The 24,783-nt window shown below is 45.7% G+C and overlaps 1 protein-coding gene across 1 annotated transcript in view; it reads right to left on the reverse strand.

Moving 5' to 3' along the window:
- The window catches only part of PLEKHA7 (pleckstrin homology domain containing A7), a 353,339-nt gene extending 340,294 nt beyond the window's left edge, over nucleotides 1–13,045 (reverse strand). The window contains exons 1-3 of the mRNA XM_068261471.1: nucleotides 12,922–13,045; nucleotides 12,764–12,840; nucleotides 2,759–2,762 (exon numbers count right to left, since the gene is read on the reverse strand). Of these exons, the coding sequence (XP_068117572.1) occupies nucleotides 2,759–2,762; nucleotides 12,764–12,840; nucleotides 12,922–12,992 (152 nt within the window). The 5' untranslated portion in view covers nucleotides 12,993–13,045. The remainder of the gene's footprint in view (nucleotides 1–2,758; nucleotides 2,763–12,763; nucleotides 12,841–12,921) is intronic.
- Nucleotides 13,046–24,783: the final 11,738 nt, after the last annotated feature.

The following is a 24,783-nucleotide window of genomic DNA, read 5'->3' on the forward strand; positions in this document are numbered from 1 at the left end:
CCACTAACCCTCCACCCACCTACTTCCAACACTAAACCTCCACCCACCTACTTTCCAACACTAACCCTCCCCCTACCTACTCCCAACCCTCCCCCACCTACTCCCAACACTAACCCTCCCCCCACCTACTCCCAACACCAACCTTCCCCCCACCTACTCCCAACGCCAACCCTTCCCCCACCTACTCCCAACGCTAACCCTCTCCCCATCTACTCCCAACGCCAACCCTCCCCCCACCTACTCCCAACGCCAACCCTCCCCCCACCTACTCCCAACGCCAACCCTCCCCCCACCTACTCCCAACGCCAACCCTCCCCCCACCTACTCCCAACGCCAACCCTCCCCCCACCTACTCCCAACGCCAACCCTCCCCCCACCTACTCCCAACGCTAACCCTCTCCCCCACCAACCCTCCACCCACTATTTCCAACACTAACCCTCCACCCACCTACTTCCAACACTAACCCTCCCCCTACCTACTCCCAACCCTCCCCCCACCTACTCCCAACACTAACCCTCCCCCCACCTACTCCCAACACCACACCTCCCCCTACCTACTCCCAACACCAACCTCCCCCTACTTCCAACACTAACTGTCCCCACCTGTGATGGAGGCAGACATGTTTATTTCCTTTTAAATAATAAGGGAACCTGAAGGAGAGGAATATTCCATGCCATCCTCATCTTCAATATTTGACTGGCACGTCTACAGGAAGCACTCATGGCCAAGCAAGAGTTCCAAACCATGCATGCTTAGTAAAAGGAAGCACTACAAGGAATACAACCTGCTCTACTCTTCCACATATTGGATGCATTCCCTATATAAATCACTGGCTATTGTATAAAATAAATAAACAAAAAAAAAAAAAAAACAAAAAAAAAAAAAGGGGGGGGGGCACGTGTTAAAACACCACAAACCTGCAGCAAAAAGCTTGAGGGACTAGTCTGTAGTTTCCGCAGATACAAATGTGATACCTCCCTAAGCAGAGAACACACAATCGCATGAGTTTTCCCCATAGCATAATAGTAAAACAATGCATGCGATTCTGCTAAGTGTGTTCCCTGCCTAAAAAAAGTTTTTGCACACTTCAGGTGTGCTTTACCATCAAACAATCCTAGCCGTTTCAGTTATCCAGCCACGTTCATACATTCAGCACACACCTTTAATAAACAGCCTCACTGCTTTATCTGAGTAGGGATGGCGAGTGTCCAAACAAATCCACTTTCAATGAGCAACTGCTCCTCCTGAAGGTTCATTCCAGGGAATGCAGCTTGTTAAAAGCATACCTGAACTGAAAATATATGAGATGATTCATTGTATGTGTGTAGTATGTGCAATAACACAAGTGTATGAACTGCAATTGTAATGTGAAGTGTAAACAGCATGGCCATGTGATGTAGAATCTGGTTCAGCCCAGGAACCTGAAAGTGAGAGCGATACGGAGGCCGACATTTCTTTCCTTTCAAACAATACCAGTTGCCTGGCTGCCCTGCTGATCCTGTGCATCTAATACCTTTATCCATAGGACCCTGAACAAGCATGCAGATCAGGTGATCGACAAGATTAGCTGTGTGCTTGTTTGAGGTATGTGATGCAGACACTACTGCAGCCAAAATGATCTGCAGGGCTGATTTGTAAAAATAATGAGGTGGAAAAGTCATTGCAACTGTCATGTGTGCTCTTTTCTTCACTTGGAATATACAGCGGAAGACCACTAAAGTAAAATGATAAAACACCTCTAGCGTTCAGGCTGTCCTAAGCATTATCTGCAATTCAGCCATTGGCTCTAACCCCCTCAGACTGGCCTGTTGTGAAGGTACCAGAAGCAGCACAGCAACGAGAGATACTAAGCAAAACCTGGCTGCAATGTTGCCACATGAAGCAACCATCTTCCTTGCACAACCCTTTATGTGTCTTCTCATCAGTAAAGCTGGTCTTGTATGTGGAGGTCACGATGAACATACATCACAGAACTATGTATAGCCATAAAATAGACAAGGCCTTTCAGAACTCGCAGTGGTGGAAAACAGAGTTATGGCTGCACATCATAGCGTCATGCATCATAGTGCGGGTTACAGGAGATCAGATCACCTTCCAAGCACAAAGATCTTACAGATGTGAACTATTCCCAGCACTCAGCTAAGTTTATCCCCTTAGCTCCCTCACTGTACGTTCACAGAGGAAACCTTGAGCACGCCATAGTCATCCTAACTCTCATTCTGCCAATCACACAACATGAGGACAAATATCACAAAGGAAAAAAAAAACAAAAACAAAAAAAAAAAAACACACCACAACCACCAAGAGGGGGGTGGGGGCGGGAAGAGTGCTATAGGCATAAGGCTCTTTTCATTGCATCGCAAGAGACAATATAATCGCATCAAAACCTGATGTAATTATATTTCAATGGCACTTTCACACTGGCATGTTTGCAGTGCAATGGATACAGTTCGGTGCCATGCCCGATTTTGGGTGCGGTGCAAGCATGCAAGTCTATGGACTGTACACTGCACTGTATGTGTCACATTGCACTGAAAATGTGTGACTTTCCATCATCCTTGTGATCCTACTGTTCTGGATCAGCAACCCAACGGATATAGGGGCACTATTCACTAAGCATTACCGTATACGTTAATGTCAAAAAACAACGTCTACTTTTTACCAAACAGGTCTTAGTGTGGGGGGGGGGGGGGGGGGGCGAGTAGGGAGTCTAAAAATACCAACTACTGTATTTTACCAACCTAATTCCTAATGAACAAATCTTAATGAATTAAGCCCATAGTGTGAAAGTAACCTAAAGGTATCAGTCTGGAAAACAGAGAAGTCACTGATAGGTTACCGAAACCAAGTGGCCTTGTTAGGAATGTGCATGAAGAAACCTCTGTGCGTTATAAGAGAGATTAGAGCGGCCCTCCAACCAACCGCTAACCAGAAACGGAACAAGAATGCATAGGATGGGCTCCCTGTCCCAACTGATGCAACCTCCTGTGCAGGTAGTTTTGCAAGTCACATCCATATCCATATCCTTATTGAAACTCAGGGTGGGTGACAATACTACTTTCTGCCTCTGCGGCTTCGAATCTCATCAGTCTGCTTACTAGATAATGAAAGAGCAACGGGGCCAATCCACTGTCCATTGAGCAGACATGGGGTTTGCATGACACAGTGGCATTGCACTCTACACGTGCGACAGGTGTGTGTTACTTACAAGACTGGCTAGACAATCTCAATGCTGTGAAAAATTAAACCATTAAAAACAAATGCATTTCATTTTTGTTCTGAACAGCACCACACAAGTGATGGCATAGCAGTGACTGTGCATTACAGCAGAGATTGCACAGCATAGACTGTGCATAGCCAACAGATATGGTGCATTACAGCAGAGACTGCACATTACAACAGATTGCACAGAAGAGACTGTGCATGAAAGCAGAGACTGTGCATTACAGCAGAGATTGCACAGACCGCTCATTACACAGAGTATAAATACCTATAGAAAAAGTGATGCACAGAGTAGGGCAACAAGCCCCAAGAGGTAGGGCAGCGGAAATATATTTAAAAGGAATAAATAAATGAGTGTACTGTGTACAGCTGAGCACTCACTTCAGACGTCGCACACAGCCTGCTCCAGGCAGGACAGGCTGCAGCCAATAATAATAATAAACAGAGAATAAGGATAATAAACCGTCCTTATACTCTGCCAGGAGCAGCAACCACAGCAGGGATGCTGCACTCCCACTATTAATACAGCTATTATTACCAAGTCTGTAATCAGTACTACTGTTCTGCTTTTACCAATATAACTACTATTATCATTACTGCCGTTAGCAAGTCTTGCTATCAATTACCATTGCTGCCATTGGTATAACTATCATCTTTACTTCTTATTACCGCTAAACACTAATTTTTGCTAGTATGTTTGTTGTTTTGTTTTTAAAACAGGCATTGCAGTGACAGTAGAATGCAGTAAAATTTCCTCGTTTCAGATCTATATATTGCTGAATATTGAATTAAGCCATGTACCGTTTAGCTTAGGTTATATGGCATGTGGAATCTCTCCAGCCCCCCCTTTAGAACTCATAACTAACTCTACATATCTTATAACTAACTGCACCTACCTAATATTACTGTATCAAGTTGTTGAGCTGCGCTCTCCACCTTCCAAATTGCAGCCACCTCAAAGCCAGGTGGATCTAGCGTATGTTTCACAGACAAGCCTCAGGCACTTTAAATCTTCAATCTCTGTTTTATACCGCACCAGTCCAATCCAGACTCATAAAATTTTAAAAGACATAAAACACATCATAGTGTACACTGCTTTAAAAGTTATGTTGCCCACTCACTAATTGCGCACTCACATATATCCACTTGTTATCGAGCACATAAGCGGTGGCAGCGGGTTCTGTCCTGGCCTCCCAGGCATGGGGTGAACAGTGTCCTGTGTCCCTCCTAATGTCCATCCGCCTGGTCCTCACTCGCGCACCCTCCTCGTTGCGGAAAACTCCCAGTGCAGTGACGTCAGACACGCCGGCCGTAGCAATGCAATAACGGTTGATATATGATAATTGTGTTATTCATTTGGAGTTAGATCTGATACTCTGGCAGCGCAACTCTATTAATTACCTAATATTACTGTTATTAGTTTTACAGAGCACCCATACAAGTCATGGCAAACTTAGTCTTCTTTTCCACGGGCAGTTGAACTGTGTGCTCAGCGAGCAGTTACCAGGCAGCAGCAAGCAGTTGTGAGAGTTTGAGAGGCATTTCGCTGCCCATCAACTGCCTGTGGAAAAGAGGCCTTATGCCACGTTCACATTATGAAATGCGGATGGCCGTGCGTTCGGAACGCAACGCATACAAGCGCACGCCATTTGCGTTTCTATGCGTTGCGTGGCTGATCCCATTCACTGAAGTGAATGGGTCAGCCATGCGTTTCTGCAACAAAATGTGTGCAGCATGCATTCCCGGACCACACTGGTCCGAAACGCATGCAGTGTGAACATTAGGCAGTGCAGTCTATGCACCGTCTGATGTCGTGCACGTCTGCCTCCTGCACATGTTCCCGGAACGCGGATCGGAACGCGGATCGGAACGCGTGCAGAGAGCTAAAATTGGAACACAAAAGAACATATTAAAGAGGCTATGCCACTTTTAACGTTGCCAGCTTAAAAACAGAAAGTATTTGCAATTATAGGGATGGTCAATGAGATGCAAGTAATTTGATTCGGGATTATGCTAATTTACATAGCTTTAAATTTGACCAAATCCATCCCTATGCAATTATTCATCTGAACAATAAGGTAGTATTACTAATACAGCAGTGAGAAAAATATTGTATTACTATAGTAGTTAAGACGTTTGTAGCTATTATTTCTCCATTACTCTGAATTATACTCTTGCATTACTACTGTCGTTCATTTATTTTATTTCTATAACCATTCTTAATACTCCTATTATTTCTTCCAATATTACTACTACAAATAATATCACTACAAATATTACCATTTCTGCTGCACTGTTAAACTACTTGCCATTTACTCATGATGGTGTCCGGTAGTAATGGTCACTTATGGAGAAGCATGTGATCAGTTTGGTCAGGTGATAGATATGCAAGTCTCTGATTTGCTAGTCATGATCATGTGCTAAAGCAGTATGTGATCACAGAAACTTTTACTTTATTTTCACTTTTATTTATTTTTACTTTATTTACCCCTATACTGATCTGTAGCGATGGTAAATGAGATACAAATAATTTTGAGTTGATGCAAAATTATGCACATTTATGCAGTTTAACCAATTAAGCCTTTTGGACGTAGATGCTACGTCCAAAATGCTGCTGCTGAGTTGTTCCGCAGCCGATCACGCATGCTCCCGTGGCGCTGCCTGTTAGCCAGGTGATCAATGAATGGGAACGCAGTTCCCATTTATTGATCTAAGTCCCCGTTAGAAAGACCAACGGCTTCTATGAGAAGCCGCAATCCTAAAGAAAAAATTTCACGTCCTCCATTTCTTGTAAGCGTGATAGCTCGCTTACAGGATGGAAAAAAAGAAAATATGACTGAGGCCATCTTTTAAATGGTGTAATAACCGGGACAAATGGGCAAATAAAATACGTGGGCTTCAATTATGGCATCATGTACCATTTTAAAGCTATAATGGGCAATAACTGAGGATTAAAGGGACACCGAGCAGTGCAGAAACTATGGAAAGATGCATATTATTTTAAAGCTCTCTTTCTCCTCTTCCCAATGATATATAAATCGCCGCCCTACGCCTTTTAGTTTTCGCTATTTTCGCAATTGAAATTCAGCAGCTCCATACAGCAGAAAAAGTCACCCTGTGTAATACAATGTAACTGTGGAAAGATGGATATAATTTTAAAGCTCTCTTTCTCCTCTTTCTGGCGACACCTAAACCGCAGCCCTACGCCTTTTAGTTTTCTCGATCGAAAATCGCGGCCGTGGCAATTTCAATCGCGAAAATAGCGAAAACTAAAAGGCATAGGGCAGCGGTTTATATATCATTGGAAAGAGGAGAAAGAGAGCTTTAAAATTATATGCATCTTTCCATAGTTTCTGCACAGCTCGGTGTCCCTTTAATGAAATTGTTACTTTTTTTTTTTCCTTAAAATTCCCATAAAATTGCCTTTAAAAAAATTATTCTTAAAAATGTACCAACCAAAGACAGCCTAATTGGTGGCAGAAAAAAAAACGATATAGATCATTTAATTGTGATAAGTAGTGATAAAGTTATTGACAAATGAATGGGAGGTGAAATTTGCTCGGATGCATAAGGTAAAAAAACACTAAGGCCTCATTCACACTTACAAAACGCTAGCGCTTTTGCTAGCGTTTTGCTCTGGCGTTTTTTGGCGATTAACACCATTCACACTTGGGGCAATTTTCCGCGATCAGCGCTTCTATAGCACTAAACGCATACAATGGTGCAGGATACAAATTTTTGGGGGCAGATCGTCCAAGTGAGACCAGGCCCATAGGTTATATTATTGCACTAGCGCTTTAAAAAGTGCTAGCGCTTGAGCGTTTTGCCAAAATCACCGGGGTGTGAATGTGGCCTAAAGGCTGAAGTGGCTAAGAATGGAGTAATCCAATTCCACCTCATCAGGATACGACTGGCCCATGCAAGTGGACTCAATTTGGATCCAAAATCAGCATAGCCTAATATACATATATGATAACATCTCCAGGCACCATCAGGAGTAAATAGCGAGTAGATGCTTATACTGCACTACAGATGTCAGAGCTATAAAATGAGCAGGTGGGCAAACTCTAGAGTCTGAATTGTATCCTGGCCTCTAGATTTTTAAGGGCTCTGCCTTTGACATGGGAGACTAGGGTTCGAATCCTGGCTAGGTCAAGTACTCAAAAATTCAGTAAGGAGTTCAAGGCAAGACTCCCTAACACTGCAGGGTGGCCTCTTGAGCGCGTCCCAGTGGCTGCAGCTCTTGAGCGCTTTGAGTCCGACAGGAGAAAAGCGCTATACAAATGTTCGGATTATTATTATTATTATTATTATTATTATTATCTAGATAGAGCACAATAATGATGGTGGGCAGCTCTAGAACCTGATGTTTACACTATCATCCAAATATCAAGGCTGTATAATGAGCAAGTGGGCACCTCTGAAGCCAGATGCTTATACTCTCCTCCAGATATCAGAGCTGTACAAATGAGATAGGAAGATCTAGAGACTGGTGCTTATATTCTCATCCAGATGTCAAAGCTGTGTAATGAGCAAGTGGGCAGCTCTAATGTCAGATGCTTGTATTCTTCTCCAGATGTCAGTTGTATAATGAGCACATGGGAAGCTCTAGAACAGTGATGGCTAACCTTGGCACTCCAGCTGTGACACAACTACAAATCCCATCATGCCTCTGCCTCCCTGAGTTACACTTAGAGCTGTCAGAGTATTGCAATGCCTCATGGGACTTGTAGTTCCACCACAGCTGGAGTGCCGAGGTTAGCCATCACTGCTCTAGAACAAGATGCTTATTCTCTCCTCCAGATATAACTGCAGAATGGCAAGTGGACAGCTCTAGGTGATGCTTCTACTATTATCTAGATGTCAGAACTGTATAATAAGCAGGTGGGTAACTCTAGAGCCAGGCGCTTATACTCTCCTCAAGATAAGAGCTGCATAATGAGCAGGTGGGCAGCTCTAGAGCAAGACGCTTATACTCTCCTCCAGATGACAGCGTTGCATTATAAGCAGGTGGACAGTTCTAGAGCCAGATGCTTTTACTCTCCTCCAGATGACAAGGATGTAAAATGAGCAGATGGGCAGCTCAAGAGTCTGTTGCTTATACTCTGCTTCAGATATCAGGGCTGATCAGTTAGCTTCCTGCTGGGTCCCCTAAACTACAGCCGGCTATCTACCTCACCTTTCAAAGCGGAGTGACGACCGCGGAGCATGTGGGCTATGTCCTGAGGGGATACTTCCGTCTTTCCATGCCAGTCTGCCTGCCTTTCTTTTCATACCCGGCTAAGTATCTTTTACTTATTCACTTCTTTGCAGATCCTAATAGGCTGCTTCCACTTGGTCATTAGTGACTCTGACAGTATTTAAACTGCACTTTTAGTCTGATAGGTTGCACAGTTATTGCATATGTTGAATGATTGTTTGTTTGTGTAGCACTATATGCACTTTCATGGTTCCAATTTTTTGCACTTTATAATTCTTACTGAACCCGGGTTCATCCACGAGGGGGCTCATTCTCTGAGCCTCCAGTGGTTACAGGTTATACATCCACTGAGACTGAACATAATAGATTATTATATCTAGCAGGCCCATTATGTTGAATATTGCTGGAAATACAATATTATGCTGTTTTTAGAGGTTTTTTAAATTTTTGTGTATCATTGATATGTGTTTGCAAAGCTTGTAATAAAAATATATTTTTTTTTGATTGATACATATGGTCTGCAGTGGTGCTGTGTATAGGGGTATCTTTTCTCTTTAGTACTATGTATACATGCTCTACCCCACCACACGCAGTCATTATTACTTGGGGTGCTGACAAACTCTTTTGTAGCCTTATACTGACAACTATATTTTTTGTCAGCCCTAGGAAACATCTCAAGAAGAGGTAGACCAGGAGCAGGTCTAGATCACGTAGACGAAGCCCTTCGCATTACTACTATCGCGAAAGGAGCAGATCTCCGAGGAGATCTAGATCAAGATCACGTAGCAGGGAAAGGAAGGGGTGCTGGGCCTGCAATCGGCCGGTTATGCCTGGAAAGACGGTTTGCAACCAATGATTCTCCGAAATGTCGACTGAACCCCAACAACCACCGGTGGATGTCTCCGAGTTGATTAAACAGGCCGTACAAGACTCCATGAAGGAGTATATAGCATCCCTGCCTGCACAATCGTCGACTTCCGCTGAAAACCCACTACAACCAAACGGCAGTGGATGATGATGACAGTCTCACAGCTGCGGGTTTCGATTTCTGACTAGTGGAACCGTTTGTATGCTCCGTCAGAGAAGCCATAGAGTGGGAAGATATCGAAGAAGAGGATAAAGCGGAAAAACCAAGAAAACAAAGGGAATACTATGCCCACCTAAAAAAGAAGGTCACCCCCTTTCCTTTTATGGACGAAATTGCCGAATTAATAAGAGAAGAATGGGAGAAAATCGAGAAAAAGCCCCCATTAGCTAAACGATTAACGAAACTATATCCAATTGATGAAGAAAAGTCGAAGCATCTGGATAACCCTCCGAGCGTAGATGCATCAGTGATAAGATTAGCAAAGCCTACAACACTACCGAGAGAAAATGCTGCTTCCTTCAAAGACGCATTAGAACGCAAAATGGATACGGAGATATGGATACGGAAAATTTATACATCATCAGGAGGAGCGGCCAAACCGGCGGTAGCACTGACGTCCATTGCCAAAGCCTTAAAGACCTGGACCTTCAATATCGAGCAATCTCTACGCAATGATGCGGATAAGGAGTCAATCATTGCTGCTCTTGACGACCTAAAGCTTACCGCTGACTTTATGGGGGAGGCCGCGGTGGATGTGATAAGGTGTTCTGCTAGGTCGATGGTGCACTCGGTGGTAGTATCTCAGCGATGACAGGTACCTCATGGGCAAATCATCCATTATTAAAACAATTTGTAAGAGGAGTATTAAAGAGAACCCGAGGTGTGTTTAAAGAATGTTATCTGCATACAGAGGCTGGATCTGCCTATACAGCCCAGCCTCTGTTGCTATCCCAAACCCCACTAAGGTCCCCCTGCACTCTGCAATCCCTCATAAATCACAGCCGTGCTGTGAGGCTGTGTTTACATCTGTAGTGTCAGTCTCAGCTGCTCCCCCGCCTCCTGCATAGCTCCGGTCCCTGCCCCCGTCCCTTCTCTCCAATCAGCAGGGAGGGAAGGGATGCAGGCGGGGACCGGAGTTCTGCAGGAGGCGGGGAGAGCAGCAGACTGACACTATAGAGATAAACACAGCCAGCTCTGACAAGCTGTTTGTCAGCAGCGTTGCTGTGATTTATGAGGGATTGCAGAGTGCAGGGGGACCTTCGGGGGGTTTGGGATAGCAACAGAGGCTGGGCTGTATAGGCAGATCCAGCCTCTGTATGCAGATAATATTCTTCAAACCCACCTCGGGTTCTCTTTAAAGCTAAAACCTCCGAAGAAGAAATTTCCCAAGTGGGATCTACCCCTGGTTCTTCAAGCCCTAACTAAAGAGCCGTTTTACCCGCTGGAAACATGCTCGCTATGGAACTTGACTTTGAGAACAATATTCCTCGTAGCCATAGCATCGGCCCGCCAGAGACTTTCGTAAATCAGAAAGACTATGGGTAATCCTATCGGGTTACAGAAGGGGCCAGTCAGCCTCAAATAGAACAGTAGCGTCATGGCTAGTGAAAACTATCCAGACAGCTTATAAAACTGTGGGACTAAAGCCACCTGAACAGATAGTGGCACACTCTACTCGTAGTGTGTCAACTTCATGGGCGGCTATGAACAGAGTACCAGCAGATAAAATCTGCCAAGCAGCTAATTGGTCAAGTATAAACACATTCATGAAGCACTATCGCCTTGACCTAGCCGCTCAATCTTCAGCAATCTTTGGAAGATCTGTATTAAATACTGTCACTATGTAAATACTGTATGTAATTAAAATTGGTGCGTCAGCATTATAACCCTCCCTTCTTTTCCTAGTTAAATCCCATATGTGTGTGATGACATAGGCATTGGGAAAGCGGAAAATTGTAACTTACCTATCCGTAATTTTCCTTTCCCGATGCCTTAATGTCATCACACAATAGCCCACCCTTCTTGTTGACTTCGGTGCTTCCGAGGTTGACGAGACTGGGGGGGGGGGGGCGGAACTGTTACAAATTTATTAATTATGCGTCCTATGGGGTAGAGTGGGCGGGGCATCTACCCATATGTGTGTGATGACATTAAGGCATCGGGAAAGGAAAATTACGGATAGGTAAGTTACAATTTTCCGCTATAGTGAGGTGTGTACACAGGAAAGTAGCCCGAGGTAATTAATGAGGTAAGTTAGCATACAGTGAGGTAAGTTAGCATACAGTGAGGTATATACACACAAGAAAGTAGTCTGGGGTAATTAGTAAGGTACATTAGTATTTAGTGAGGTAAGATAGTATATACTGAGGGATGTACACAAGAAAGTAGCCTGGGGTAATTAGTGAGGTATGTTAGTATATAGTGAGGTAAGTTAGCATACAGTGAGGCACATACACAAAGGAGTCTGGGGTATTTAGTAAGGTATATTAGTAATTAGTGAGGTAAGTTAGTATATAGTGAGGTATGTACACAAGAATGTAGCCTGAGGTAATTAGTGAGGTACGTTATTATATAGTGAGGTATGTACACAGGAAAGTAGCCTAAGGTAATTAGTGAGGTAAGTTAGTATACAGTGAGTTTTGTACACAAGATAGTAGCCTTAGGTAATTAGTGAGGTAAGTTAGTATACAGTAAGGTTTGTACACAAGAAAGTAGCCTGAGGTAATTAGTGAGGTATGTTAGTATACAGTGAGGTGTGTACGCAGGAAAGTAGCCTGAGATAATTAGTGAGGTATGTTAGTATACAGTAAAGTCTGTACACAAGAAAGTAGCCTGAGGTAATTAGTGAGGTAAGTTAGTATATAGTGAGGTACATACACAAGAAAGTAGTTTGGTGTAATTAGTAAGGTACATTAGCATATACTGTAGTATAGTAGTACTGTAGTATATACCAAGGCATGTACACAAGAAAGTAGCCCGGGGTAATTAGTGAGGTAGGTTAGTATATAGTGAGGTTTGTACACAAGAAAGTAGCCTGAGGTAAGTTAATATATTAGTGAGGTGTGTACACAGGAAAGTAGCCCGAGGTAAGTTAGTATATAGTGGGGTACATACACAAGAAAGTAGTTTGGTGTAATTAGTAAAGGTACATTAGTATATACTGAGGCATGTACACAAGAAAGTAGCCCGGGGTAATTAGTGGGGTAGGTTAGTATATAGTGAGGTAAGTTAGTATATAGTGAGGTATATACACAAGAAAGTAGCCTGATGTAATTATTGAGGTAAGTTAGTACATAGTGAGGTAAGTAGCTGTGGGAGATAGGCAGGGGGTGGTGTGAGAACAGAGATAGGAGTCAGGTAAGTACACAGGTGAGGCCACCAGAGGGAGGTAATTGGCAGACAGGTAAAGTGAGGTAAGTGACTCCATAGGGAGACAAGTACAGGAATGCAGCGTGAGGTAGGTGGGCGGTACCTGAGCGGATCATGTGTCCGGAGTTGACGGGCTCCCCAGTGCGGGGGTGCAGCCAGGTGGTGTTTCGGGTCCGGTCACTGCGGAGGAGGAGGAAAGGTAAGTACACACATCAATAATAAAGGAACGCAGACCACTCCCCCCGGCGAGTGACAAGTTACCAGATGAAGAAGACGCGGCCATCTCCGCACACCCCATATGACCAGTCCTCCGGCAAACTCTCCCCCGCCATCACTGCGCGCACCCGACACCCCGCTCTGCGCGCTCCCGGGACTCCCTCACACTCTCCTCACTGAGGTAACAAAAGTAACACTGCGGGCACACGTGACCCACCCCGCCCCTCCCACCACCACCTGCTGCCCAGCTCTGCCCCGCCCTCCTGCTATAGCCACACACACTGACCCAGTTCACCCGCTAACTTCTAGCCATGCCCCACCGTTATTCTCTCTAGAACCCTGAAAACCACGCCCATCCACTAACTTCTAGCACCGCCCGTCCGCTATTCTTCAACTCATTAACAGTACGCCACGCCCACCTGTTACTTTGCAGGCACGCTCGCGGCTTTCTTCTACACGTTCATGGAAGCACCATTCAACCAGCCCACCAACTAACTTTCAGCGCAGCCCACAGCTCACTTCCAAGCGTTGACTGTTCCCGCCCACCACTACCTGTTGTCCGCACAACACCGACTGGGCAAAACCCCGCCCACTCGCTATCCTCCCGTCACGCCCACCAACACCTGCTGCGCACAGCACAGTAGAACTGGGTTGGTTATCGACTCCGCCCACTCTGCTACACCTCCTCAAAGTCCCCCGACCGCAGGTCCCTGCTGACAGCTAAGAGATAGAGAGACATCTAGCTGGTACCTGCAGTGCTAGCAATACAGTGTTGACATTTGCCTCATCCTCCATGGGACAGAGTGGACCCCCCCCCCCCTCCAAATACCTAATTCAGGACCCCACCAACATCATACATGTGACACTGCTGAGACCTCTCGTCCTCCACACTGCTGAGACCCCCACAGACTCATCCAAAATTTTGAGTTCATCCACAAATACAGAGTATGTATCAGAGTGCAGTAACCCCCCCCCCCCCCCGCCCAACCCCCCCCGCCCCACCACCTAAACATACAGACCCTAACCATATGGTACCCCACCCAAACAAACCCCAAGTGTAGGTGCAGGGCCGTATCTGGGTGATATAGAGCCTATGGCGAACACTGAAATTGCGCGCCCCCCCCCCCCCCCCCTTTCCCTGATCAGAGCCCCTTCCCCTCTAAAAACAGCATCCTTTCTTGTGTACATGTTATGGCTGCCTGTGTTCTTTGGTTTGGGATATTGCTAAACTTACTTTTTTGGAAATGTCTCTTCTCATTTCCTCTCTAACCTCTTCTAACACTAAGCCAAGTGCACCCTTCATACATAAAGTAGCCATGTTTCCCATATTTAATCTAATCTTAGATCTGAATGATGGGAAGGAATGGGGGAAGGCGTGGGACACAGCACAGGGGCAGGCATGGTGGCACAGTACAGGAGCAAACATGGCGCCCATGGCAAGAGCCATGCCTGCACCCCTCTAGATACGCCTCTGTGTAGGTGTGTCCTTGTTCTGGGATACCCAAGTGTCAGTGTGTCCTTGTTCTGGGATACCCAAGTGTCATTGTTCTGGGAAATCCAAGTGTTGGTGTGTCCTTGTTTTGGGATACCAAAGTGTCGGTGTGTCCTTGTTCTGGGATACCCAAGTGTCGGTGTGTCATTGTTCTGGGATATCCAAGTGTCGGTGTGTCATTGTTCTGGGATATCCAAGTGTTGGTGTGTCATTGTTCTGGGATACCCAAGTGTTGGTGTGTCCTTGTTCTGGAATACCCAAGTATCGGTGTGTCATTGTTCTGGGATCCCCAAGTATCAGCGTGTCATTGTTCTGGGATACACAAGTGTTGGTGTGTCATTGTTCTGGGATACACAAGTGTTGGCGTGTCATTGTTTTGGGATACCCAAGTGTCGGTGTGTCCTTGTTCTGGGATATCCAAGTGTTGGTGTGTCATTGTTCTGGGATACCCAAGTATCAGTGTGTCCTTGTTCTGGATACACAAGTGTTGGTGTGTCATTGTTCTGGATATCCAAGTGTCGGTGTGTCATTGTTCTGGGATACTCAAGTGTTGGTGTGTCATTGTTGTGGGATACCCAAGTGTCAGCATGTCATTGTTCTGGGATCCCCAAGTGTCGGTGTGTCCTTGTTCTGGGATCCCCAAGTGTCGGTGTGTCCTTGTTCTGGCATACCCAAGTATCAGTGTGTCCTTGTTCTGGGATACCCAAGTGTTGGTGTGTCATTGTTCTGGGATCCCCAAGTATCAGTGTGTCATTGTTCTGGGATCCCCAAGTGTCAGTGTGTCATTGTTCTGGGATCCCCAAGTGTCAGTGTGTCATTGTTCTGAGATCCCCAAGTGTTGCTGTGTCATTGTTCTGGGATCCCCAAGTGTCAGTGTGTCATTGTTCTGGGATCCCCAAGTATCAGTGTGTCATTGTTCTGGGATCCCCAAGTGTTGCTGTGTCATTGTTCTGGGATCCCCAAGTGTCAGTGTGTCATTGTTCTGGGATCCCCAAGTGTCAGTGTGTCATTGTTCTGGGATCCCCAAGTGTCAGTGTGTCATTGTTCTGGGATCCCCAAGTATCAGTGTGTCATTGTTCTGGGATCCCCAAGTGTCAGTGTGTCATTGTTCTGGGATCCCCAAGTGTCAGTGTGTCATTGTTCTGGGATCCCCAAGTGTCAGTGTGTCATTGTTCTGGGATCCCCAAGTATCAGTGTGTCATTGTTCTGGGATCCCCAAGTGTCAGTGTGTCATTGTTCAGGGATCCCCAGTGTGTCCACAGTCACAGTTAAGCATATAGTGCAGGCCTGGGCAAAGTTTACGCGCGCCACATTCTTCAAATTCCACCCCCTCCCTGTAAAATTGCGAGCGGGGGATTTGAAACTCACCTCACTCGCGGATGTCCCGCATTGTGTCTCCATGGCAACAAGACATCACATGATGTGACGTCAGAACGTGCCAGCATATTACACACTGGCTGCCAGAGTGTTATACGCTGGCGCTTCCTGACGTCACGTCATGTGACGTCCAGTTGCCATGGAGACGCGCCGCGTGACATCCGTGAGCGAGGAGAGTTTCAAATCCCCTGCTGCCCACTTGCCATTTTACAGGGAAGTAGGGGAAGTAGCGCACGCAGGCCGGATGCGGCCCGAGGGCCGTAGTTTGCCCAGTGCTGATATAGTGTCACATTTTTCTTTTCCAGGTTGGCATTTTTTGCTGGGCAAATAGTGCTGAGGTTATTCCCATCAGACTGATAATGTACCGTAATTTCAACACATCTGTCAGATAAATTAAGATTGATGGGACCCTAGGCAAGGTAATAGATTCGGGGCCCCTTTGTCGTCCTTTTGGTAAGCTAAAGCGGAAAGAGGTCCGAGAAGGTGGCGGGTGGGCCCCTTGACACCCACTAGGCCCTAAGCACCTGCCTAGGTTGCCTGGTGGATGCTGCTGCTTTTTCTTCTGTGGTGTCGGAGATGCTGCTGCTATGCTGGAAATGTTTAGCCCAAGATTAATAATGGAGTAAATTGCTTGTCTGCCCGGGGTGTCGCTCCCAATTAAAACAAGCAAGAAGTTGTGCAGAACAGTGGGAGAGCAATGCTAGACCGCACTAACTGATCACTGGGAGCAATTACTGGAAATAATGGCCACCCCAGGGTGTCATCTAGTAAGGCACACAGCCAATAAACAAAATATATAAACACGGGTCGGCAAAAGTAATTGAAGTTTAGTGCCGGAGGCAAGAAGCACTAAACAAAGTTTTATTACACAGACTGCTAATGACTCCACCTTCATCCCCTCCACCAGCAAACAAGGGTCAGAACATACAGGAGCTTCCATCACCAGGGAACCCTCAGCACTCCCATACTAGTCAGCTAAATTACAAGTCGGTTCTGATGTCATCACAGTGCGCAGTAATATCATCATCTTAAAGAAGAACTATGATGAGAAACGTTAGGGCCCTTTTACACTTACTGCGTTGCTTCATGTAGCGTTACCCTTTCCCCCCCACAGCTCATCGCAATGGCCATTATAGTCATTGGAACATGACACACTGCCTGCCATGTGACAGAGGCGCTCCAGGTAAGGCAGAAGCTGCAGTGCGTTACCATGAAACTTCCGCAGTATTCCCGGAAGTGGCAAGTTATTTTCTCTTTTCTTGGGTCACACCACGACTATAACGTGTGGTGCGACTTTTCGACTCCATTGCGATTGTTCCAAATTGCACCGCACCAAGTGTACAAGGACCCTAACATTGAAAAAAAAAACAATGTGCAGTTATCCCCAAGTAAACTGCCCTATAAGGGCTCGTTCACACTAAAGGCGTTTTTTTTGGAGTTTTTAAAAAGATTCTGTATTGTTAAAATCGCACAAAAGTAAACATACCAGTGTGTTAGGGGACATCTCCTATTACCCTCTGTCACAATTTCACCGCTCCCCGCCGCATTAAAAGTAGTCAAAAACAGTTTTAAAAAGTTTGTTTATAAACAAACAAAATGGCCACCAAAACAGGAAGTAGGTTGATGTACAGCATGTCCACACATAGAAAATACATCCATACACAAGCAGGCTGTATACAGCCTTACTTCTGAATCTCAAGAGATCACTTGTGTGTGTTTACCTTCTGTCCCCAGCTTCTCTCATGCACTGAACATTACAGGCTTCCTGCAGACAGCTCTGCCTATGTCGTTAATTCCTCAGTATGTGACAGACCAGCTCCTTTCACAGCCTCCAGAGGAGGATTTTTATCCAGCTCTCTTCTATCACTGATAAGATAGCAGAGAAGCTGCTGGCTTATGTAAATAAAACAAACACTGGAGTGTGCATAGAGGAACAGTTCCACACTGAAGAACTTGGCAGCCTTCCAGACACAGGCCGACAAGTCTGACAGGGGAAAGATACATTGATTTATTACAGAGATGGTTATAGTAGAAAGAGCTGCAGTAAGCCAGAACACATTAGAATAGCTTTAGGAACTTGTAGGATGGTAGAAAAAACGTTGTAATTTTTGTTACAGAGTCACTTTAAGTGCAGGCGATTTGTACAAATCGCCCTAAAAGCGCTTACACTATGCTTTCCAATGAGATAGTTCTCATTGAGGCATTCCGTTTGCTTGCTGCTGACACAAAGCGCTGCATTTACCATTTTCAGGGCGATTTGCCCTGAGTGAAAAGTATAGGGAAATGGCAAAGCGCTTGAAAAAGCGCTTTGTATAGAGATTTCCCCAGCGCTTTAATGAATAAATACATTTGTACTTTTACCCGGGAATTGTATTTATTCATTCCCGGGGAAAAGTAATCACTTCCAGACTGAGGCGATTTGAAAAAAAAATAATCGTTCATCGCAGGCAAGAGCGCGAGTGGAACGCAATGTGAAGGAGGCCTAAATGATTGATATACTGTGTTGCTGTCCATCCAGTCCCCTCTGTTGTGCCGCTGTGAGGCCTGCAAATCCAGCTGGGTTGCTCTAGGCAACGCGCACACCACCTGATCGCGCTCCCGTAGCCAGGAGCATTTTGCATAGGCGTGGTTACAGTCTTAGCGAATTGCGCTTGGGCAGAACGCTTCCGACAACATGAGCACAGTCAGGGTGTACGCGGACGGGACCATGCATGGGCAGTGGCCAGCGACTCACTCGAGGCACTGACTTTACAGGGCTGACCGGGAGGGCGGCAAGGGAGCTAACGCACTACATGGGGCCTAGAAGAAGCCTGAGGTAAGTATAAATCCTTTACTGCAATTCATCTCAGAAACACTTTAACACATGGGCAACCCTGAAGAATGGTACACGGACCCATGGGAAATCCTGAACAATGACACACTGACTCATGGTCATCACTGAACAATAACAAACTGACACTGACTTGACACTCTTGTCCCAAAACAATAACACACTGACATTTTGAGTCCCAGAATAAAAACAATTTAAGCTAGGTACACACATAGGGGTTGCTCAATCAATGCATTTCATATACGGTTCACCTGTGATTGCTTGAAGACGATTAAGTCGATAAAGTATAAACATCTATGTAAAACCGGGCTAAAAAACTCAGAACAGCCACTTAATTTTTAGCACTTCTGATCAAATGCAAACATTTCATTGAAACTGAAAAGCTGGGCTTTTTTGATTGCATTGAATGATTGTTTCAGATTCTTTTGAGATTGCTTAAAATCAATAATTCAAAAGACTGCACACAAACCTCAGCACACTAAGCTAGAACACTGCAGAACGTCAGTGTTCCAGCAGATCTGTACTCATTTTTTAAGCATCTTTAGGCTGCAAAAGTGTGCAATCATCACCTGGATCATTTCAGAACATAGTGCGGTTGCTGAAAGGTTGGAAAAAAAACTTCTGCTGTGTATGTTCCACCATGAGATTTTTTTTTTACACTACGTTCCAAATTATTATGCAAATTGTATTTAAAGAGACACTGAAGCGGAAAAACACATATATATAACAGATATTATATATATAATATATATATATATATATATATATATATATATATATATATATATAATGAATTGGTAGTATAGTACGGATAATTACTAGAATATTAGAGGCAAAGAAAATATTCTCATATTTTTATTTTCAAAGTTATACTGCACAGTGTTTTTTATAACATTGCATCATTCTCTAATATTTGCAGTTTACACACTACTCAGCAATCTAAATGATTTTTACAGAGCAGGCTGTGAACATTTGATCTGTCCTGTGCAGAAGAAAAAACAATATAGTGACTGACTGTTGAGATGTCAACCTTCAGAAGACCGAGCTCTCTGCGACACAGTCAGGCAGCTCAATGGCTTATTTGCATAGATAACAACTGGAGTTTTTTTAAAGAGACTCTGTAACCTCAAAAACATCCCCTGGGGGGTACTCACCTCGGGTGGGGGAAGCCTCCGGATCCTAATGAGGCTTCCCACGCCGTCCTCTGTCCCACGGGGGTCTCGCTGCAGCCCTCTGAACAGCCGGCGACAGACCCGACTGTAAATTCAATATTTACCTTTGCTGGCTCCATCAGGTGTGCTGTGGCTGCTTTCGGCTCCGAACTACACGGAAATACCCGATCTCAGTCGGGTCCGCTCTACTGCGCAGGCGCCGGAAACTTGCGCCTGCGCAGTAGAGCAGACCCGACGGCGATCGGGTATTTCCGCCTAGTTCGGAGCCGACAGCCGTCAGAGCGCCTGCGCAGGAGCCGGGAAGGTAAATATTGACGTCATCTTTCACGGCGGGCTGCAGCGAGACCCCTGCGGGACGGAGGACGGCGTGGGAAGCCTCATTAGGATCCGGAGGCTTCCCCCACCCGAGGTGAGTACCCCCCAGGGGACGTTTTGACGTTACAGATCTTCTTTAACTCTTCCTGTACTGGAAACAATATTAGACTTATGTCTCTGCTCCTAATGTTTTATTTCTTAGCTGTACTACATATACAAATCATTATATCATAATTTTTTTCCCGCTTCAATGTCCCTTTAAGTGTCATAAAGATTAAATATTTTGTTTTTCAATTAAATTCGTGGATGGTATTGTGTCTCAGGGCTCTTTTGATCACTTAAAACCAATGGGAATTGATAACTAAATAAAAAAAAGTCAGGGAAGGCTCAGGTCCTAATGAGCCTTCGCTCTCCTCTCCCGGTGCCCTCGGTGCTGCGCTGGCTCCCCCGTTGTAAATCCCCTGCCACGGGGATTTGAGAAGCCAAGTGCTCCCGAAGACAGGCGGCTCCATACTGCGCACTTGCGAGTGCATCATAGAGGGCGCTCGCGTGTGCGTAGTGTAGAGCAGCACTCGGGCTCTCGGAGCATTTCCGAAGCCTCCCTTCGGCGGGGAAACAGCGGTATTTGACCGAAACGGTCGAATACTACTACAGGGGTGCCAGCGCAACAACAGGGACTGGGAGAGGAGAGGGAATGCTCTATGGCAGGGGTCCCCAACCTTTTCCGGCCCGGGGACCGCTTTCTGACCAAATTTTTCTCCGAGGACTGGGGGGGGGGGGGGGGTGTTATGGGGTGATGAGTGGAGTGCGCGACCTAGTGAACAGTGTCGTGCGCAGCGGGTTACGGGTGGGGGGGTTCTGGGGTGCAGCTGCATTGCTAGCATAGTTGCCCAAGTATAGGTAGTTTAGTTGCCCCATTATGGCTAGTATAGTTACCCCAGTATAGTGCCCCAGTATAGCTAGTATAGTGACCAGTATAGCTAGTATAGTCCCAGTATGGGTAGGTAGTGTCCAGTATGGGTGGTAGTGCCCCAGTACAGCTAGTAAAGTGCCCAGTATAGCTAGTATAGTGCCCCAGTATGGCTAGTATAGTGCCCAGCATGGCTAGTACAGTACCCCAGTATGGCTAGTATAGTGCCCAGCATAGCTAGTATAGTGCCCAGCGTGGCTAGTATAGTGCCCAGCGTGGCTAGTATAGTGCCCAGCGTGGCTAGTATAGTGCCAAGCATGGCTAGTATGTGCCCAGTAAAGTGCCCTAGTATGGGTAGGTGGTACCCCCACTCATGATACCTTATGAGCGAGCGAGCGGCCGCCTCCGGATTCCCCCAGGCGCCGCTCTCCTTCATGCCTCATCTCCGATACCAGCAGCGTGTCTTGCGGAGGAGGGAGGGAGGCGGGGCAGCGGCTTCCTGCAGCGGCGATATGCTACGCCGCTACCATGGCAACCGCTGCCCCGCCCTCCTTCCCTCCTCCGCAAGACGCGCTGTTAGCGGAGATGCTGCATGAAGGAGAGAGGCGCCTAGGGGAATCCGGAAGCGGCCGCTCGCTCATAAGGTAACATGACCGGCGGGCGCGGGGGGGAGGGGCAAGAGGACAGACCCGCCGCGGCCCGGCTGGAAACTGCCAACGGACCGGCAGTGGGCCGCGGCCCGGTGGTTGGGGACCCCTGCTCTATGGGACTCAGAGCCTCCCTCTCCTTAGGTGAGTATCTGACTTTTTATTTCATTATCGGTTCCCATTCACTTTAATTCACTCTGATAACTAGTTTGCCAGGTAAGCCCTATGAAAGGAAAAACTACTTAAAAAGGGTGTTCCACATTATTAAGCCATTTTCAAGCAATCTGAGCACAAAAAAAAAGATCTCTCTGCTGCCGTAAAGTGTGAAATAGTTGAATGCCTTGGACAAAGTATGAAAACTTTTATGTTTCATGAAAACTTAAGCATGATCATCATGCTGTTAAAATATTTGTGGCTGACTTGTGTTTGTGCAGAGAAAAGCAAAATGAGGAAGGGTTCTGCCAAGTATGTTAGATTAAGAGAACAGCTGCCAAAATGCCATTACAAAGCAGCAAACACATGTTTGAAGCTGCTAGTGCCTCCGGAGTCCAGCGAAAATTTAAGTGCAGGATTCTCAAGAGGATTTCAGTGCATAAACCTTCTATTCAACCACCCTTAACCCAAGCTCAGCTGCAGTGGGCCCAAAATTACAAGAAGACTAATTTTCAAACAGTCTTGTTTGCTGATAAGTGCCATGCAACTCTTTATGGTCCAGATGGATGGAACGGTGGATGGTTGGTAAACAGCCACCACATTCCCTACTGACAATGTCAGCAAGGAGGTGGCGGAGTAATGTTTTGGGCTGTAATCATGGGAAGAGAGCTGTTCGGCTACTTTAGGGTTCCTGAAGGTGTAAACATGACCTCTCAAAAGTATGTGGCGTTTCTGACTGACCACTTTCTTCCATGGTACAAAAAGAAGATCCGTATTTTCCGTGTTAAAATCATCTTTCATGCATGACAATGTACCAATTCATGCTGCAAGGATTACCTTTGCGTCATTGGCTGCTATTGGCATAAAAGGTAAGAAACCCATGTTGTGGCCCCCATTCTCTCCTGACCTCAAGCCCATTGGGAACCTTTGGAGCAACCTCAATCAAAATATCTATGAGGGGTTGTTCACACTATAACAGTTTTTAAACGCTAGTAATTTGAAAAGCTCTAGCTAATGCAATGCTATAGGGTATTTTTACAAAATCACATCGCTCCAGTGTGAACACACACATAGGATAACATTAGCAGGAGCTTTAAAATTACAAAGCGCTTAGAAAAGCTCTTGTAGAGTGAATGATCCCTAAGGGTGGGAGGCAGTTTACTTTACATCCAAATAGCAGCTCACGGAGGCTATTCTGACAACCTGCAAAGAAATTCAAGCAGAAACTCGCCAAAAACTCACAAGTTCAATTGATGCAAGAATTGTGAAGCTGCTGTCAAATGTAACTTGACCTGTGAAGATGTTTTTGCTTGAAATAGCTTTTGATTTCAGTGAATATGACCTTCTAATGCTCTGAGTTCATAAAATGACCGTTTTTAGTTCTTTACAGCCCATAAAATGTTTTGAAACTCTATGGTGCGTAATCATTTTGACCAGTGCATTTTACATTTTTTAAAAACATACCGTTATCATTAGGAGGTTTATTCAACAACATTCAAATTACTAGTGAGCTTAGCCCATTCAAAAATGGGCTCTAGGTCTGTCATCGGCGCCAAATGTGCGCACCCGCCGGCCAGCTGGCCCGCCCTACTCCTGTCCCAGGCTGTCCCTGCGGCACATGCGCAGTAGCGCAAACACATGGACACACAGGGACAGGATGCAGAGACACAGGGGTTTTATTATATAGGATACTGTAAAGGGATACTGAGCAGGTTAAAAAAACAGAATTGGTACTTACCTGGGGCTTCCTCCAGCCCACTGTAGGCCGCAAGGTCCCCCGGCATCCTTCTGGCTCCTCTTCCAGTCCTGCTGGCGTCTCCGTTAATTGGCAACTTCCACCTGAAATCGCAACTACGAGTCCCTGCTGCGCATGTTACGCACCATCATGCCGTCCTACGCGTCATCACGTCGGCCGGAGTGAGAGTCCTACGCATGCGCGGTTCTCTAACTCTGAATCGTGCATGCACAGGACTCTCACGCTGGCCGGCGTGATGACGCATAACGTGCGCGGTGGGGACTCGTAATTCAGGCGGAAGTCCCCAATTAATGGAACCGCCAGCGGGACCGGGAGAGGAGCCAGGAGGATGCCGGGGGACCTTACGGCCTGTGCTGGGTTGGAGGAAGCCCCAGGGAAGTACAAATTCTGTTTTTTTTTACCTGCTCAGTATCGCTGTAATGGTTAATTACTCAAAAATTATGCTGACTGCCACTTGCATCCACTATTCAGGAAAATCAGAGAAAAATATAATTTGCATTATAATTTGGAATGTGGTATAGGAAATGAAAGATGTGAGTATGAACCCTCTTGCTGCGTGTGCTGCATGCAATTGCAATAACACAAACTGTGCCACCCTTGCTATGGTCAGATAGGACCCAGATGACAGCGCAAACTTTTATCAACTAGCAATAAATAATTTTTGCAAACTGTTTCCTGGTTTGCTGATCACTTACACCCTCAGTGCATGATCCCCACAACATATAGCCCTCACCTGTCATTGCAAGGCAAACATGGATACATGGCTCACAGAAAAATAAGACACAATGATATTAGTATTATTTACATTAAAAGGATCACGGTCACGTATATGTCTATGGAGAGATGATGGATTCCGCTGGAAAGCAGCCAAATTGCCAGCCAGGTTTTATCTGGTGAATTTATGGAGAAGATCCGGAAGATGGTAGGAAATGGATTTTCATGTAATGTTTTGGCTTCAGAAAGACGTTTGTTCGCCTGGATAATCTGGACCTTGTCCTGTGTGGAAGGTGCAGCCACGCCCGTGCCCTGTCTGTGATTGGATGAGGGACTCTCTGCTGCTCTTCCCTGGGTTATTAGCACTCATTCCTGCACAGGTAACCTGTTGCCACCAATCTGCTGCAGAACTACAAGTGTCAGCATACCCTGCCATATATACTAGTGAGTGTCCTTTATCTGATGCACTATATAAAAGGGAGACACCGAGAGCCCAGCATAGTGTAGTATGTACTGGAAATGTGGATGTGAAAGTGTAAGT

The sequence above is a fragment of the Hyperolius riggenbachi genome, chromosome 11, assembly GCF_040937935.1.
Source record: "Hyperolius riggenbachi isolate aHypRig1 chromosome 11, aHypRig1.pri, whole genome shotgun sequence".
Classification (NCBI taxonomy): domain Eukaryota; kingdom Metazoa; phylum Chordata; class Amphibia; order Anura; family Hyperoliidae; genus Hyperolius; species Hyperolius riggenbachi.